The sequence below is a fragment of the Dendrobates tinctorius genome, unplaced genomic scaffold (assembly GCF_039654945.1).
Source record: "Dendrobates tinctorius isolate UK_male_01 unplaced genomic scaffold, ASM3965494v1 ptg000201l, whole genome shotgun sequence".
NCBI classification, from domain to species: Eukaryota; Metazoa; Chordata; class Amphibia; order Anura; family Dendrobatidae; genus Dendrobates; species Dendrobates tinctorius.
Window position 1 is genome coordinate 10,770,689 of NW_027361868.1, and position 14,599 is coordinate 10,785,287.

At 52.2% G+C, this 14,599-nt stretch overlaps 1 protein-coding gene across 4 annotated transcripts in view; it reads left to right on the plus strand.

Moving 5' to 3' along the window:
* The first annotated feature begins 10,021 nt into the window (after positions 1–10,021).
* The window catches only part of RCOR3 (REST corepressor 3), a 46,559-nt gene continuing 41,981 nt past the window's right edge, over positions 10,022–14,599 (plus strand). The window contains exons 1-2 of one of the 4 annotated variants that reach the window (XM_073553404.1): positions 10,022–10,540; positions 10,631–10,687. In XM_073553404.1, the coding sequence (XP_073409505.1) occupies positions 10,396–10,540; positions 10,631–10,687 (202 nt within the window). In that variant the 5' untranslated portion in view covers positions 10,022–10,395. The remainder of the gene's footprint in view (positions 10,541–10,630; positions 10,688–14,599) is intronic. The other 3 variants (XM_073553405.1, XM_073553406.1, XM_073553407.1) reach the window with 3 other exon arrangements.

The window sequence follows — 14,599 nt, forward strand, 5'->3', positions numbered from 1 at the left end:
AAACGCCGATGAATGTGACAACTTGATCCCCAAACGTGAGCAAAAAGCTTTCCAAAACCTCGCCACAAATAGAGTTCCCCTATCAGATACTATGTCCGACGGAACTCCGTGGAGTCTGACCACCTCCTGCACAAACACCTGAGTCAACGTCTTTGCATTGGGCAAGGAAGGCAACGACACAAAATGCGCCATCTTTGAAAACCGGTCAACCACCACCAGGATGACCGTGTTCCCCGCCGAGGCTGGCAAGTCAGTGATAATAGGCCATGGACAGAAATCTCCATGGATTTTAGGTACCCCCAAAGGCTGTAGCGTGCCAGCAGGACGGGCTCGGGGCGACTTGGCCCTAGCGCACGTGATGAAAGCTGCCACGTACGAGACCACGTCCTGCCGGATTTTGGGCCACCAGAAACGACGCGATACCAGCTCCAAGGTGCCCTTAACCCCTGGATGGCCAGCCAGTACTGAGTCGTGGTGTTCCCTCAACACCTTAAGACGAAGATGAAGGGGTACAAATGATTTGTTGGCGGGAAGTCCTGGCGGTACCTCCTCTTGGGCCTCGGCAATCTCCGCCTCTACCTCAGTCGTGAGAGCCGAGACCACTACACCTTCCTGGAGGATGGGTACCGGCTCTTCCCGAGGTTCTCCCCCCGGAAAACACCTGGACAAGGCATCCACCTTGGTGTTTTTAGCCCCGGGACGGTAAGTCACCAGAAAATTGAAACGTGTAAAAAACAATGCCCAGCGAGCCTGCCTAGGAGACAGACGCTTGGCCGACTCCAGATAGAGCAGGTTCTTATGGTCGGTGATGACTGTGACCTGGTGAGCCACCCTCTCCAAGAAGTGTCGCCATTCCTCAAAAGTCAATTTGATGGCCAACAACTCCCTGTTGCCGATATCATAATTCCGTTCGGCCAGCGACAGCTTCTTGGAGAAGTAGGCGCATGGATGCATATCACTCAAAGATGAGGCCTGTGACAGTACTGCCCCCACTCCCACCTCAGACGCATCAACCTCCACCACAAAAGGTTTAGACACGTCCGGTTGCACCAGAATGGGGGCTGAAGCAAAACTGTTCTTCAGACGCTCAAATGCACGTATCGCCACCTCAGACCAGCTAGCCAGATCGGTACCTTTTTTTGTCATGTCCGTGAGCGGTTTGGCTATAGTAGAAAAGTGTTTTAGAAATTTCCTATAATAATTAGCAAACCCAAGGAACCGCTGGAGCGCTTTCAGATTATCAGGCCTTTCCCATTGCAGCACCGCTTGCACCTTCGCGGTGTCCATTTTAAACCCTGCGGCGGACACAATATATCCCAAAAAAGGCAACTCCTGAACAAAAAATAAGCATTTTTCCAGCTTAGCATAGAGCTTATTCTCCCGGAGCAACTGTAACACCTGCCTGACATGCTCTAAATGAGTGTCCCGGTCGCTCGAATAAATGAGGATATCATCCAGGTATACAATCACAAATTTCCCCAGGACATGAGCAAATACATCATTAATAAAATGTTCGAAAACAGCAGGCGCGGTTGTCAACCCAAATGGCATAACCAGCTCTCAAAATGACCCTCAGGAGTGTTAAACGCCGTCTTCCACTCATCCCCCTGACGGACCCTTATGAGATTATACGCCCCCCTGAGGTCAAGCTTGGAAAACCACTTCACCCCCGCCACCTGGTTGAACAAATCAGGGATCAAAGGCATCGGGTAGGGATCACGGATCATAATCTGGTTTAACTCCCGGAAATCCAGACACGGGCGTAACCCCCAATCTTTCTTCTTAATGAAGAAAAACCCCGCTGCTACAGGCGAGGACGAAGGCCGGATGTGTCCTTTACTTAGACTCTCCGCAATGTAGTCTTTCAGAGCTTGTCTCTCTGGACCAGAAATATTAAACATCCTGGCCTTAGGTAATTTGGCCCCGGGTTTTAACCTAATCACACAGTCATAGGCTCGATGTGGAGGCAGTTCTGAGCAACCCCTCTCAGAGAATACATCCGCAAAATCCTGCAAAGCCTCCGGAAGGCTGGGCGCCACGGCGGACACACATGTGGCCAAGCAATTGTCCTGGCAGAAACCACTCCATTGGACTATGTCCTGAGTTTTCCAATCAATCACCGGGTTGTGCCTGGACAACCATGGAAAACCCAGGACCATTTGTGCTGGGAGATTACGGAGGACCCTACATGTAACCCACTCAGAATGTAGGACCCCAATGTGAAGTTTCACCTCAGCTACAAACTCTGTAATCTCCCCCTGTGGGAGGGGAGCGGCATTAATGGTAACCACCTGAATGGGATGAGGGAGTTTTTCGATCTTAAACCCGGCGGTGTGTGCAAACTCCTCATCTATGAGATTGGTGGCGGAACCGCTATCCACAAACACTGATATTGGTAGCTCTCTGCCCGCGATAATAACCTTGGCAGGGAGCATACATTGAGATACCATCAAGGAGGATATGCATACGCTCAGTTGGGCCTCCTCCATACCCTCTGAGCTTAACAGTTTTCCGCCGGTGTGACCTTCTTCGGTAGTACAGGACAAGCGTTAACATAATGATTTCTTTTACCACAGTAAAAACATGCTCCGGGCTTCCTGAACCCAGGAACGCGACGATTAACCTGTGACACCCCCGCAATTTGCATAGGTTCAGTGGGCTCACCTGCAGAAACCACACTTGCACCTCTGCTTTCCCTCAGGGGTAGCGTCTCCTGTGCCCCCTGACGCAAACGGCGATCAATACGTATAACCAAACTCATGGCAGACTCCAACGATGCAGGAGTCTCATACATCAGGAGGGCCTGTTAAACTCTTCCTGAAACCCCATGAATAAACTGACTCCGCAGCGCTGGGTCGTTCCACTGTGTATCTACTGCCCACCGGCGAAATTCCGAACAATAGTCTTCCGCCATACGTTCCCCCTGACGGAGGGCGCAGATTTTAGATTCCGCTAGAGCCAATCTGTCAGGATCATCATAAATGAGCCCGAGTGCAGAAAAAACATTATCGACAGAATGAAATGTAGCAGAGTCAGCTGGTAAGGAAAATGCCCATGCTTGGGGGTCACCACTCAGTAATGATAACACCAGACCCACCCGCTGAGCCTCATTACCTGAGGAGACCGGGCGCATGCGAAAGTATAACTTGCAGGCCTCCCGAAATATGACAAATTTGCTGCGTTCCCCTGAGAATCGTTCTGGCAGCGGGATCTTCGGCTCTGCACCGATACCTGCAGATGCCGTTTGCACCTTCGCTACTACCAGGCCCTGCTGCTGAACTGCCCCTTTCAACTCGGAGACCTGTAAGGACAGCGCCGCCAACTGGCGGGTTATGGAATCCATGGACTCCTGAAAAAATGTAGGCCGATTATAATGTCACGCGGGGCTTAGGTCAACTAAGGCTGTGGTGTCCCATTAACTAGGGGAAACCCTGTCTGACCCTCAACCCAGGGTTTTTGCTGATGGTGCAAACGCCTGAGCCTCCAACCTTTCCTTATCTCCTGCTCAGCCCTAAGCTTAAACCTCCACCCAGTGAGGAGACAAACCACCAAAGCCCCACACAGTAATGACAGACAGGGAGAACTTAAACTGCACCGCGCCGCATACACACAGGACTATACAGTAATGTGAACAGGGCACAACAAAACACAAATATGGGAAGGCGAAAAGGTAACAACGGATCATACGCCACCAGATACGAATCTCTCTCTCCAACACCTCCACTCCAGACCGGAACCACTTGGTATGAAACACAAGCTATAATCGGCGACGCCCATAGGCCAGCACGACTATTTAAAGACCGTGGGCGTGACCAAACATCCAAGCTGATCTCCAGCTAGATTAACCCCCGATAGCCTGAGAAAATCAAGCCGGCGCCACTGAGGCTATAGTGGACGGAGGTGGAACTACCTCTGCCTGCCGGACGCTGTGGTGTGAATAGCGTCCGACATGATAGCTTGATTGGCAGCAAACTCGCCTGACCTTAACCTCATAGAGAATCTATGGAGTATTGTCAAGAGGAAGATGAGCAACACCAGACCCAACAATGCAGACAAACTGAAGGCTGCTATCAAAGCAACCTGGGCTTCCATAGCCCCTCAGCAGCGCCACAGGCTGATCGCCTCCATGCCACGCTGCATTGATGCAGTAATTGATACAAAAGGATCCCCGTCCAAGTATTGAGTGCATTTACTGATCATACATTTCAGTAGGCCAACATTTCAGATTTTAAAATCATTTTCCAAGCTGATGTTATAAAGTATTCCAATTTACTGAGATAATGACTTTTGGGTTTTCATTGGCTGTAAGCCATAATCATCAACATTAACAAAAATAAACACGTGAAATAGATAAATAGATCACTCTGTGCGTAATGACTCTATAGAATATAGGAGTTTCACTTTTTGTATTGAAGAACTGAAATAAATTAAATTTTAGATGATATTCTAATTTTGTGAGAAGCCCCTGTATGTGAGTGCACCACCCTACAGAGTTCCTAAGGCGCATTGAGGTGTGACTCAGTGAACAGTGCTTGATTCCAGCAACTGGTGCCTAATTCTCTTTTTCAAAATTTGTAATAAATTAATCTTTTTTTTCCATGTATACAAATGGGCACAGTTGTCTGAATTTGCTTTAAGACTGGTATATGATCAAATTAAGCAGAGCATCATCTTCTCTATTCATTTTCTCATCAGTATTTCAGGCAAACTGCGGTATCACCAAATGAGCATGATTTTCTACAATTACAGTATTGCAATACATGGACAGTGATCAAACGATAGTAAGTTCACGTCCCCTAAAGAGGCACCCCCCCAAAAAAAATAGATTAAAAATAAAATATTAAAATGCCTAAAAGTTCAGGTTACATCCCCAAAAGTCAAATTTTTTCAAAACCTGAAATAATTTAATCCACTGTAAAAGGGGGAGAAAAAAAAAAAATCACCCCAGAAAATGGAATAAAGAGTGATTGAAAAGTTGTAAGTAGCCCAATAAAGACATCATCTCACCCACAAAAAAATAAACCTTTGGGACACACAAAAAATGACAAAACAAACCTATTTAAATAATTTTTTACAAAGTTAAAAAATTAAAAAAAAAAAAAAAAAAAAAAGACAGTAAAATATAAAAATAATTGCATGAGTTTGGTATTGTCGTAATTGTACGCACAGAGAATGCCCAAAGAAATAAAACCCAAGAGACAAGAGTGGAATTTTGTTTTTTTTACCATTTTATCCCACTTACATTACATAAGGTGTAATTCAAAAGTGCAACTCGTCATCACGCAAGAAACATGCCCTGTTGACGAAAAACAAAGTTATGGATCTTGTAAGATGGGAAGGGAAAAAAAAGTGCAAAAATGAAAACTGGTGGAAAACTCACTGTTATGGAGAAAATGCAGGCGGGCACATTTATGGGGAATCTGTGGATGACACGTTGTCATGGGGGATAGATGCATTGGGTTCAGTTGGTGTCATTTACAGACATTACAAGGACTAGTAAGGTAACTGTTATGGAGGGACTGGTGGACGATATACTGTCAAGTGGAAGACACACTTATGGGGGACATGTGGGCGATAGGTATTTGGGATCTCTGGATGACATGCTGGTATGGGAATATCCATGGATGGCACAATGCTATGGGGGAGGAAATGTGGATGGCATAACACTTGGAGGAGAGGGGATCTGTGGCAAGTACAATGCTATGGGGGGAGGGGATCTGTGGACAGCACAATGCTATGGGGGGAGGGGATCTGTGGACAGCACAATGCTATGGGGGGAGGGGATCTGTGGAAAGCACAATGCTATGGGGGGGAGGGGATCTGTGGACAGCACAATGCTATGGGGGGGAGGGGATCTGTGGACAGCACAATGCTATGGGGGGGAGGGGATCTGTGGACAGCACAATGCTATGGGGGGAGGGGATCTGTGGACAGCACAATGCTATGGGGGGGAGGGGATCTGTGGACAGCACAATGCTATGGGGGGAGGGGATCTGTGGACAGCACAATGCTATGGGGGGGAGGGGATCAGTGGACAGCACAATGCTATGGGGGGAGGGGATCTGTGGACAGCACAATGCTATGGGGGGGAGGGGATCTGTGGACAGCACAATGCTATGGGGGGGAGGGGATCTGTGGACAGCACAATGCTATGGGGGAGGGGATTTGTGGACAGCACAATGCTATGGGGGGAGGGGATCTGTGGACAGCACAATGCTATGATGGGGAGGGGATCTGTGGACAGCACAATGCTATGGGGGGAGGGGATCTGTGGACAGCACAATGCTATGGGGGGAGGGGATCTGTGGACAGCACAATGCTATGGGGGGAGGGGATCTGTGGACAGCACAATGCTATGGGGGGGGAGGGGATCTGTGGACAGCACAATGCTATGGGGGGAGGGGATCTGTGGACAGCACAATGCTATGGGGGGAGGGGATCTGTGGACAGCACAATGCTATGAGGGGGAGGGGATCTGTGGACAGCACAATGCTATGAGGGGGAGGGGATCTGTGGACAGCACAATGCTATGGGGGGAGGGGATCTGTTGACAGCACAATGCTATGGGGGGAGGGGATCTGTTGACAGCACAATGCTATGGGGTGGGAGGGGATCTGTGGAAAGCACAATGTAATGAGGGGATCTGTGGATGGCACCATTCTTAGTGGTTGAAGCATTCTTATGGGGAGTCTATGGCAGATGTATATTATACTTTTCTGGCTATAGGGTTTCTATAGGTAAGGAGATATAATAGGTTGTTAATGGGGAGGCACTGTTATGGGGGTGTCTGAGGCAATATTATGAAAGTTTCCATGGCTATGGCACGGCTAGAGGGTTTCTATGGCTGGCACACTTATGGGGCTTTTTGTGGCTAAGGCACAATTATGGGGGTTTCTATAGCTGACAGTGTGACGGGGGTCTACAAGCTGTGGCTTACGCAATGTTACAGGACCCTATAGTAGATGCCTGAATATGGGCCGTCCGGACGACACGCTGACGATGTTTCTATGGCTAAGTTATGGGGTTGTCTGGTACAGGAGCTCTTTTACAGGGGTACCTAGAGCTGAGGTGCCGTTTCAGTAGGTATCTGTTGCCGGGGTCCTGGAGGTTCTATTATGGTGGGATTTGACATTTCCATGCCTGGAATACAGTGAGGGAGGGGGGTGTCCAATCATGGTATATGGGAGTCACTGTGCCTCTATTATTACAGTAGGGGGGAGTCTCCATGCTTGTATTACGGTTGGGGGTGTCTCCATGCCCCTTTCATTACAGTCAGGGGGTCTCTGTGCCTTCACCATTACAGTCAGGGGTTGTCTACCTGCTCCTAGCATTGCAGTCAGGGAGGAGGTCTCCGTGCACCGCTAATTACAGTCGGGGAGGAGGTCTCCATTCCCCTCTCATTAGTCGGGGAGGGGGTCTCTGTACACTGCTAATTACAGTCGGGGAGGGGGTCTCCATGCCCTATCATTACAGTCGGGGAGGGGGTCTCCATGCCCCCATCATTACAGTGGGGGAGTCTCCTTACCTCCCCATTATTACAGTTTGTGAGGGAGTCCTCATGCCCCTATCATTGCAGTCCAGGAGGTCTCTGTTCCCCTATTACAGTCGGGGAGGGGGTCTCCATGCCCCTATCATTACAGTCCATGAGGGAGTCTCCATGTCCCTACCATTACAGTCTGGGGGGAGTCTCTGTGCCTCCATCATTACAGTCTAGGAGGGGGTCTCCCTGTCCCTATCATTACACGTCAGGACAGGGTCTCTGTGCCCCTATCATTACAGTTGGGGGGAAGGAAGTCTCCATGCCCTTATAATTGCAGGCGGGGGGGGGGGTCTCTGTGCTCCTATCATTACAGTTTGGGGGGAGTCTCCATGCCCCTATCATTGCTGGCCGGGAGAAGGTCTCCATGCCCCTATCATTACAGTGGGGGGGATGGGGAATCTCCATGCCATCATTACAGTCTGGAAGGAAGTCTCCATGCCCCTATCATTAAAGTCAGGGGGGAGTCTCCGTGCCCCAATCATTACAGTCTGGGAGGCGCCTCTGTGCCCCCTTCGTTACAGTTGGGGTGGTCTCCTTGTCCCAATTATTAGTCGGGGGTCCCCTTGCCTTCCCCCCCCCTCCCATTATTACAGTAGGGGTGGTCTCCATGCCACCCCCGTTATTACAGTGGTGGTGGTCTCAGTTCCCCCCCATTATTACAGTAGGGAGTGGTCTCCGTGCCCCCGTTATTACAGTAGGGGGTGGTCTCCGTGCCCACGTTATTACAGTAGGGGGTGGTCTCCATGCCCATTACAGAAGGGGTGGTCTCCATGCCCCCCCATTATTACAGTAGGGGGTGGTCTCAGTGCCCCATTATTACAGTAGTGGTGGTCTCCATGCCCCCATTAGTGGTGGTCTCCGTGCCCCCCATTATCACAGTGGGGGGTGGTCTCCGTGCCCCCCAATTATCACAGTGGGGGGTGGTCTCCATGCCCCCCATTACAGTAGGGGGTGGTCTCCATGCCCCCATTATTACAGTAGGGGGTGGTCTCAGTGCCCCCCCATTATTACAGTAGGGGTGGTCTCAGTGCCCCCCCATTACAGTAGTGGTCTCCGTGCCCCCCATTATCACAGCGGGGGTCTCCGTGCCCCCCATTATCACAGCGGGGGTCTCCGTGCCCCCCATTATCACAGCGGGGGGGTGGTCTCCGTGCCCCCCATTATCACAGCGGGGGAGTCTCCGTGCCCCCCATTATCACAGCGGGGGGGTGGTCTCCGTGCCCCCCAATTATCACAGCGGGGGGGTGGTCTCCGTGCCCCCCAATTATCACAGCGGGGGGGTGGTCTCCGTGCCCCCCAATTATCACAGCGGGGGGGTGGTCTCCGTGCCCCCCAATTATCACAGCGGGGGGGGGGGGTCTCCGTGCCCCCCAATTATCACAGCGGGGGGGGGGGTCTCCGTGCCCCCCAATTATCACAGCGGGGGGGGGGGGTCTCCGTGCCCCCCAATTATCACAGCGGGGGGGGGGTCTCCGTGCCCCCCAATTATCACAGCGGGGGGGGGGGGTCTCCGTGCCCCCCAATTATCACAGCGGGGGGGTCTCCGTGCCCCCCAATTATCACAGCGGGGGGTCTCCGTGCCCCCCAATTATCACAGCGGGGGGGTCTCCGTGCCCCCCAATTATCACAGCGGGGGGGTCTCCGTGCCCCCCAATTATCACAGCGGGGGGGTCTCCGTGCCCCCCAATTATCACAGCGGGGGGGTCTCCGTGCCCCCCAATTATCACAGCGGGGGGGTCTCCGTGCCCCCCAATTATCACAGCGGGGGGGTCTCCGTGCCCCCCAATTATCACAGCGGGGGGGTCTCCGTGCCCCCCAATTATCACAGCGGGGGGGTCTCCGTGCCCCCCAATTATCACAGCGGGGGGGTCTCCGTGCCCCCCAATTATCACAGCGGGGGGGGGTCTCCGTGCCCCCCAATTATCACAGCGGGGGGGGGGTCTCCGTGCCCCCCAATTATCACAGCGGGGGGGGGGTCTCCGTGCCCCCCAATTATCACAGCGGGGGGTCTCCGTGCCCCCCAATTATCACAGCGGGGGGTCTCCGTGCCCCCCAATTATCACAGCGGGGGGGTCTCCGTGCCCCCCAATTATCGCGGGGGGGGGGGTCTCCGTGCCCCCCAATTATCACAGCGGGGGGGGGTCTCCGTGCCCCCCAATTATCACAGCGGGGGGGGGGTCTCCGTGCCCCCCAATTATCACAGCGGGGGGGGGGGGGTCTCCGTGCCCCCCAATTATCACAGCGGGGGGGGGGGGGGTCTCCGTGCCCCCCAATTATCACAGCGGGGGGGGGGGGTCTCCGTGCCCCCCAATTATCACAGCGGGGGGGGGGGGTCTCCGTGCCCCCCAATTATCACAGCGGGGGGGGGGGGGTCTCTGTGCCCCCCATTATCACAGTGGGGGGTCCCTCTCCCCTCGGGGCTGCCCCCGCCATGCTGTGACGGCGGCAGCACGGTACACCCTCCGCGGTGACGCAGGACACAGCACTGCGCCGTCTCCGGTCCCCTCTCCCCGCCGCGCACGTCACCAGCAGCCGTGTCACTCCGCACCAGGACACCTCACGGCGGCCGCGTCCACCAGGTCAAAGAGTTCAGCGCCCACTCCCTCCTCTCGCTAATCCCGGCGGCCCCCGCCATCGCCTCCCTCAGCCCAGACCCCGCTCCTGCTTCCTCCACCTCACAGGCAGCAGCCGCCAAGCCCCCCACCAAGTCCTCCGGTCACGTGACCTCCCCGAGAGCAGGAGCCCCGATCCCGACAGCGGAGTGATACCAGGACCAGCAGTCAGACGGCGTGTGAGTGCGCCTCCATATTAACAAGTCCCCCTCCTGCAGCGGACACCGGGCGGGAGCCGCAGCCATGCCGGGCATGATGGATAAGAGCATCGAGTTTCTAGGCAAGAACCGCTCTAATGGCACCAAAAGCCCGTCCAGCGCCTCCAATGGCCACTACTCCGAGGAGAGCGGCGGCAGCGACGACGAGCACGGTGGTAGCCTCGATCTGTGTGTGTGACTGAGCCTCCCGTCCCCTCCCCGGAGTGCGAGTGTGAGTGCGGCCTCAGCACCCGCTAGAGCCTCTGCTCTTCTCTCCACAGATGTGGGCATGAGGGTGGGCGCCGACTTCCAGGCCCGGATCCCCGACTACGAGCCCGGTACGTCTGCCATCTTGTGTGTGGGGCCGGGGCGGCGGCGGTGGTAGCCTCGGTATAGGGGGGAGATTATAGGGGGGGCAGGATGTACGTCATCACTGGCCTGATATAAGGGCTGATGCTGCAGAGAGCGGGCACGGCTGTGCGGTACCTGCGTCTGTGCAGGAGCGGTGTGAGCGGGGCCCGACGACTCCACACAGCTGTGGCCTTATACGTTTCTATGGATTATATATATATATAAACTGTAAAGTATTCATAAAATGTCCAAAAATACATATATAAGATCTGACCATACATATATAAGATTCCATAGAGCGATGTTTCCTCTGTTGTAGCTCTACAGCTGTTGCAGAACTACTACTCCCAGCATGTCCAGAGTGGAGCCTCAGGGCAATAGTAAAAAAAAAAAAAGAAAGGGTGTTGCAGTTTCGGGAAACCCTTTTGCCACTGCATTGAAGAAAAAGAGAGAAAAAAAAAAAAAGGACTTTACTTCCCCTCCCCTGGTCCAGCGCTGGGTCTCCGCCTCTGCTGTTATTCTCACCAGCGCTGCAGCCAGTCGCCGAGCTTAGCAGCGCTGCCCGAGGAGACAGAGTTAGCCGCCGATCGTCTGCAGCGATGTGGATGGGACGTCAGAAAATAACCGCAATCGGGAGTAGGTGAAACTCATCACTAGACCTGGGGAGGGCGAATAAAGCCCTGTGGAGACACGTTAACACCTATCACTAAGGATAATGCGATTAAAGGGGTTATCCAGGACTGTGTGGCCGGGGTCACATTGCGCTAAGTAGTCCGTTAACGCTGCCATTGACCCCCATTATGTGGCGCAGCACGCGTTGGTGATGTGCAGTCATTGAGTGACGGAGCCTCGGACGCGGGCTGCAGCGTCTGAGGCGCCGTCACTGCTAGCACCAATGATTCATCTGCGCTAGAGGGTATAGCATAGCGCGATCACATTATGCTATACCGTTAACGCAGCCCGTCAACGCTATGCGCAATCTGAACCTAGCCTATCAGGTTTGTTTGTTTTTTTACTATGGTCCTAAGAACAGACTGTCTGGTAATTGCTACCTACCTGCCTGTTGTGTCAGGTGCCGATGTCCGCCAGCACAGAGTCCCCTCTGCCGGCGACGTGTCGACAGAGCAGCGGCTTCTCTTCCACTCTGCTCTGTTGATGAGGCGCGACTGCCGAGGAGCGCGGCAAGAAGGGAATGTAATGTCACAGCTCTGCTCTCCTCCGCCTGGACAGTGTGTCATTACATACAGCGGAGGAAATAAGTATTTGATCCCTTTTGTAAGTTTGCCCACTGACAGACATGAACAGTCTATAATTTTAAGGGTAGGCGAATTTCAACATTGAGAGATAGAATATCCAGAAAATCACATTGTATAAATTATCTAAATTTATTTGCATTTTGCAGTGAGAAATAAGTATTTGATCCCTCTGGCAAAAAAATACTTAATACTTGGTGGTAAAACCCTTGTTGGCAAGCACAGCAGTCAGCCGTGTTTTGTAGTTGATGATGAGGTTTGCGCACATGTCAGGAGGAATTTTGCTCCACTCCTCTTTGCAGATCATCTCTAAGTCATTAAGATTTTGAGGCTTTCACTTGGCAACTCGGAGCTTCAACTCTCTCCATAAGTTTTCTATGGGATTAAGGTCTGGAGACTGACTAGGCCACTCCATGACCTTAATGTGCTTCTTTTTGATCCACTCCTTTGTTGCCTTGGCTGTATGCTTTGGGTCATTGTGTTGCTGGAAGACCCAGCCAGGACCCATTTTTAATGTCCTGGCGGAGAGAAGGAGGTTGTCCCTCAGGATTTTACGGTACATGGCTCCATCCATTCTCCCATTGATGCGGTGAAGTAGTCCTGTGCCCTTAGCAGAGAAACGACCCCAAAACATAATGTTTCCACCTCCATGCTTGACAGTGGGGATGTGTTCTTTGGGTCATAGGCAGCATTTCTCTTCCTCCAAACACGGCGAGTTGAGTTAATGCCAAAGAGCTCAACTTTTGTCTCATCCGACCACCGCACCTTCTCCCAATCACTCACAGTATCATCCAGGTGTTCATTGGCAAACTTCAGACGGGCCTGCACATGTGCCTTCTTGAGCAGGGGGACCTTGCAGGCACTGCAGGATATTAAACCTTTACATCGTAATGTGTTACCAGTGGTTTTCTTGGTGGCTGTGGTCCCAGCTGCCTTGAGAACATTAACAAGTTCTCCCCCGTCTAGTTTTAGGCTGATCTCTCAGTACAGCTGTCCTATCTGCCTGACAGAGCTGACACCCCGGGGTCTCATCCGTTGATACTAAAGGCCCTTTTACATTTAGCGATGCACCAGCGATCCGACCAGTGATACGACCCGGTCAGGATCGCTGGTGCATCGCTAAATGATCGCTAGTGAGCTTTCATACAGAAAGATCTCACAGCGATGCAGCAGCGACGCAGCGCACGATACTCACCTTTCACACACAGCGATCCTGACGTCCTCCCGCCCGCCTCCACGCGTCGCTCATCGTCACAGCAGGAAGTCTCAGCAGGAAGCGCCCGACAAGAAATGGAGCCGGACATTCTCGCGCGATCAGCGATGGACAGCGGGGGAGCCGGTCGCTGGTAAGTATCACACATAGCGATATCACTAGCAATATCGCTATAACGTCACAAAACCAGTGACGTTTTAGCGATATTGCTAGCGATATCGCTTAGTGTAAAACCCCCTTTAGGCAATTGCCTTCTTATTATATCACAATTATTTAGACTGTATGTGTTATGTATAATGGTCTATTCACCTCACTATTTTAATAAATGATAAAAGTTTTAGGGCTTGTTGGTGAGAGTTTTTTTGGTGTTTCCGAACTGATAAAAATTTGTGAATATATTCCTCCCAAGCCTGTTACACAGTCTCCGCAATCTGCACTTTAGATGAAAGTCAGTATAACCTGCCGATTTTGGGGGGACATTTCTGATGGGGGGGCTTTCCGACTCTCCCCTTGTACTGTAGATGGTGGTGGGAGACTGATCCATTCGTTAGAATTTCAACGCCCAATTCTTTTTGTTTTCAAAGGAGATAAGCCACTGCCAGAGGACTTAGGCTGGAGTCACACATAGCGACTTACCAGCGATCCCGACAACGATATCAACGTGTCAGGATCGCCGGTAAGTCGCTATGTGATCGCTGGTGAGCTGTCAAGCAGACAGCTTCACCAGCGATCAGCACAGCGACGCCGAGCGCCCGGCATCGCTGTGTTCGTTAGCGCTGATGCCATATCCCTGTAAAAAAATAGAATTAAAATAAAAAATATAGTTATTCTCACCTTCCGACGTCCCGTTCAGCCATCCTGCCTCTCTCCACGCTCCGGTCCCAGTAATCCTTTGCGAGAATGACCGCAAGAATGTCACGGTCTCGCGGCAGCGCGACGTCTCGCGGTCATTCTCACAAAGGAGCACTGGGACCGGGAGCGTGGAGAGAGGCAGGATGGCTGCGCGGGACGTCGGAAGGTGAGAATAACAATATTTTTTGCAGCTGATCGCTGGTCTCCCACCTGTCACGCAGCGATGCGTGCTGGCCAGCGGGAGACCAGCGACCAAAAATATGTCCAGAGGTTTCTTGCTGCGATCAGCGATACTGGCAGGGGGGCCGGTCGCTGATCGCTGTAACACACAGCGATCTCGCTAGTGAGATCGCTGATACGTCACAAAAGTTGTGACTCAGCATTGATCTCGCTAGCGAGATTGCTATGTGTGACTCCCGCTTTAGGAAGCAGCTTTCTCCGAATTGAAGACTCATGAATCCTCAGACAACGTCTATCTCCCGTATGGTCGCCTTTACACGAGACCAAAACAACAAGTAGTATTTTGTTTAGAAATGCAATTAACTTTTCAGTTTTGAAAGATCCGTATCCAGGTACCGGTA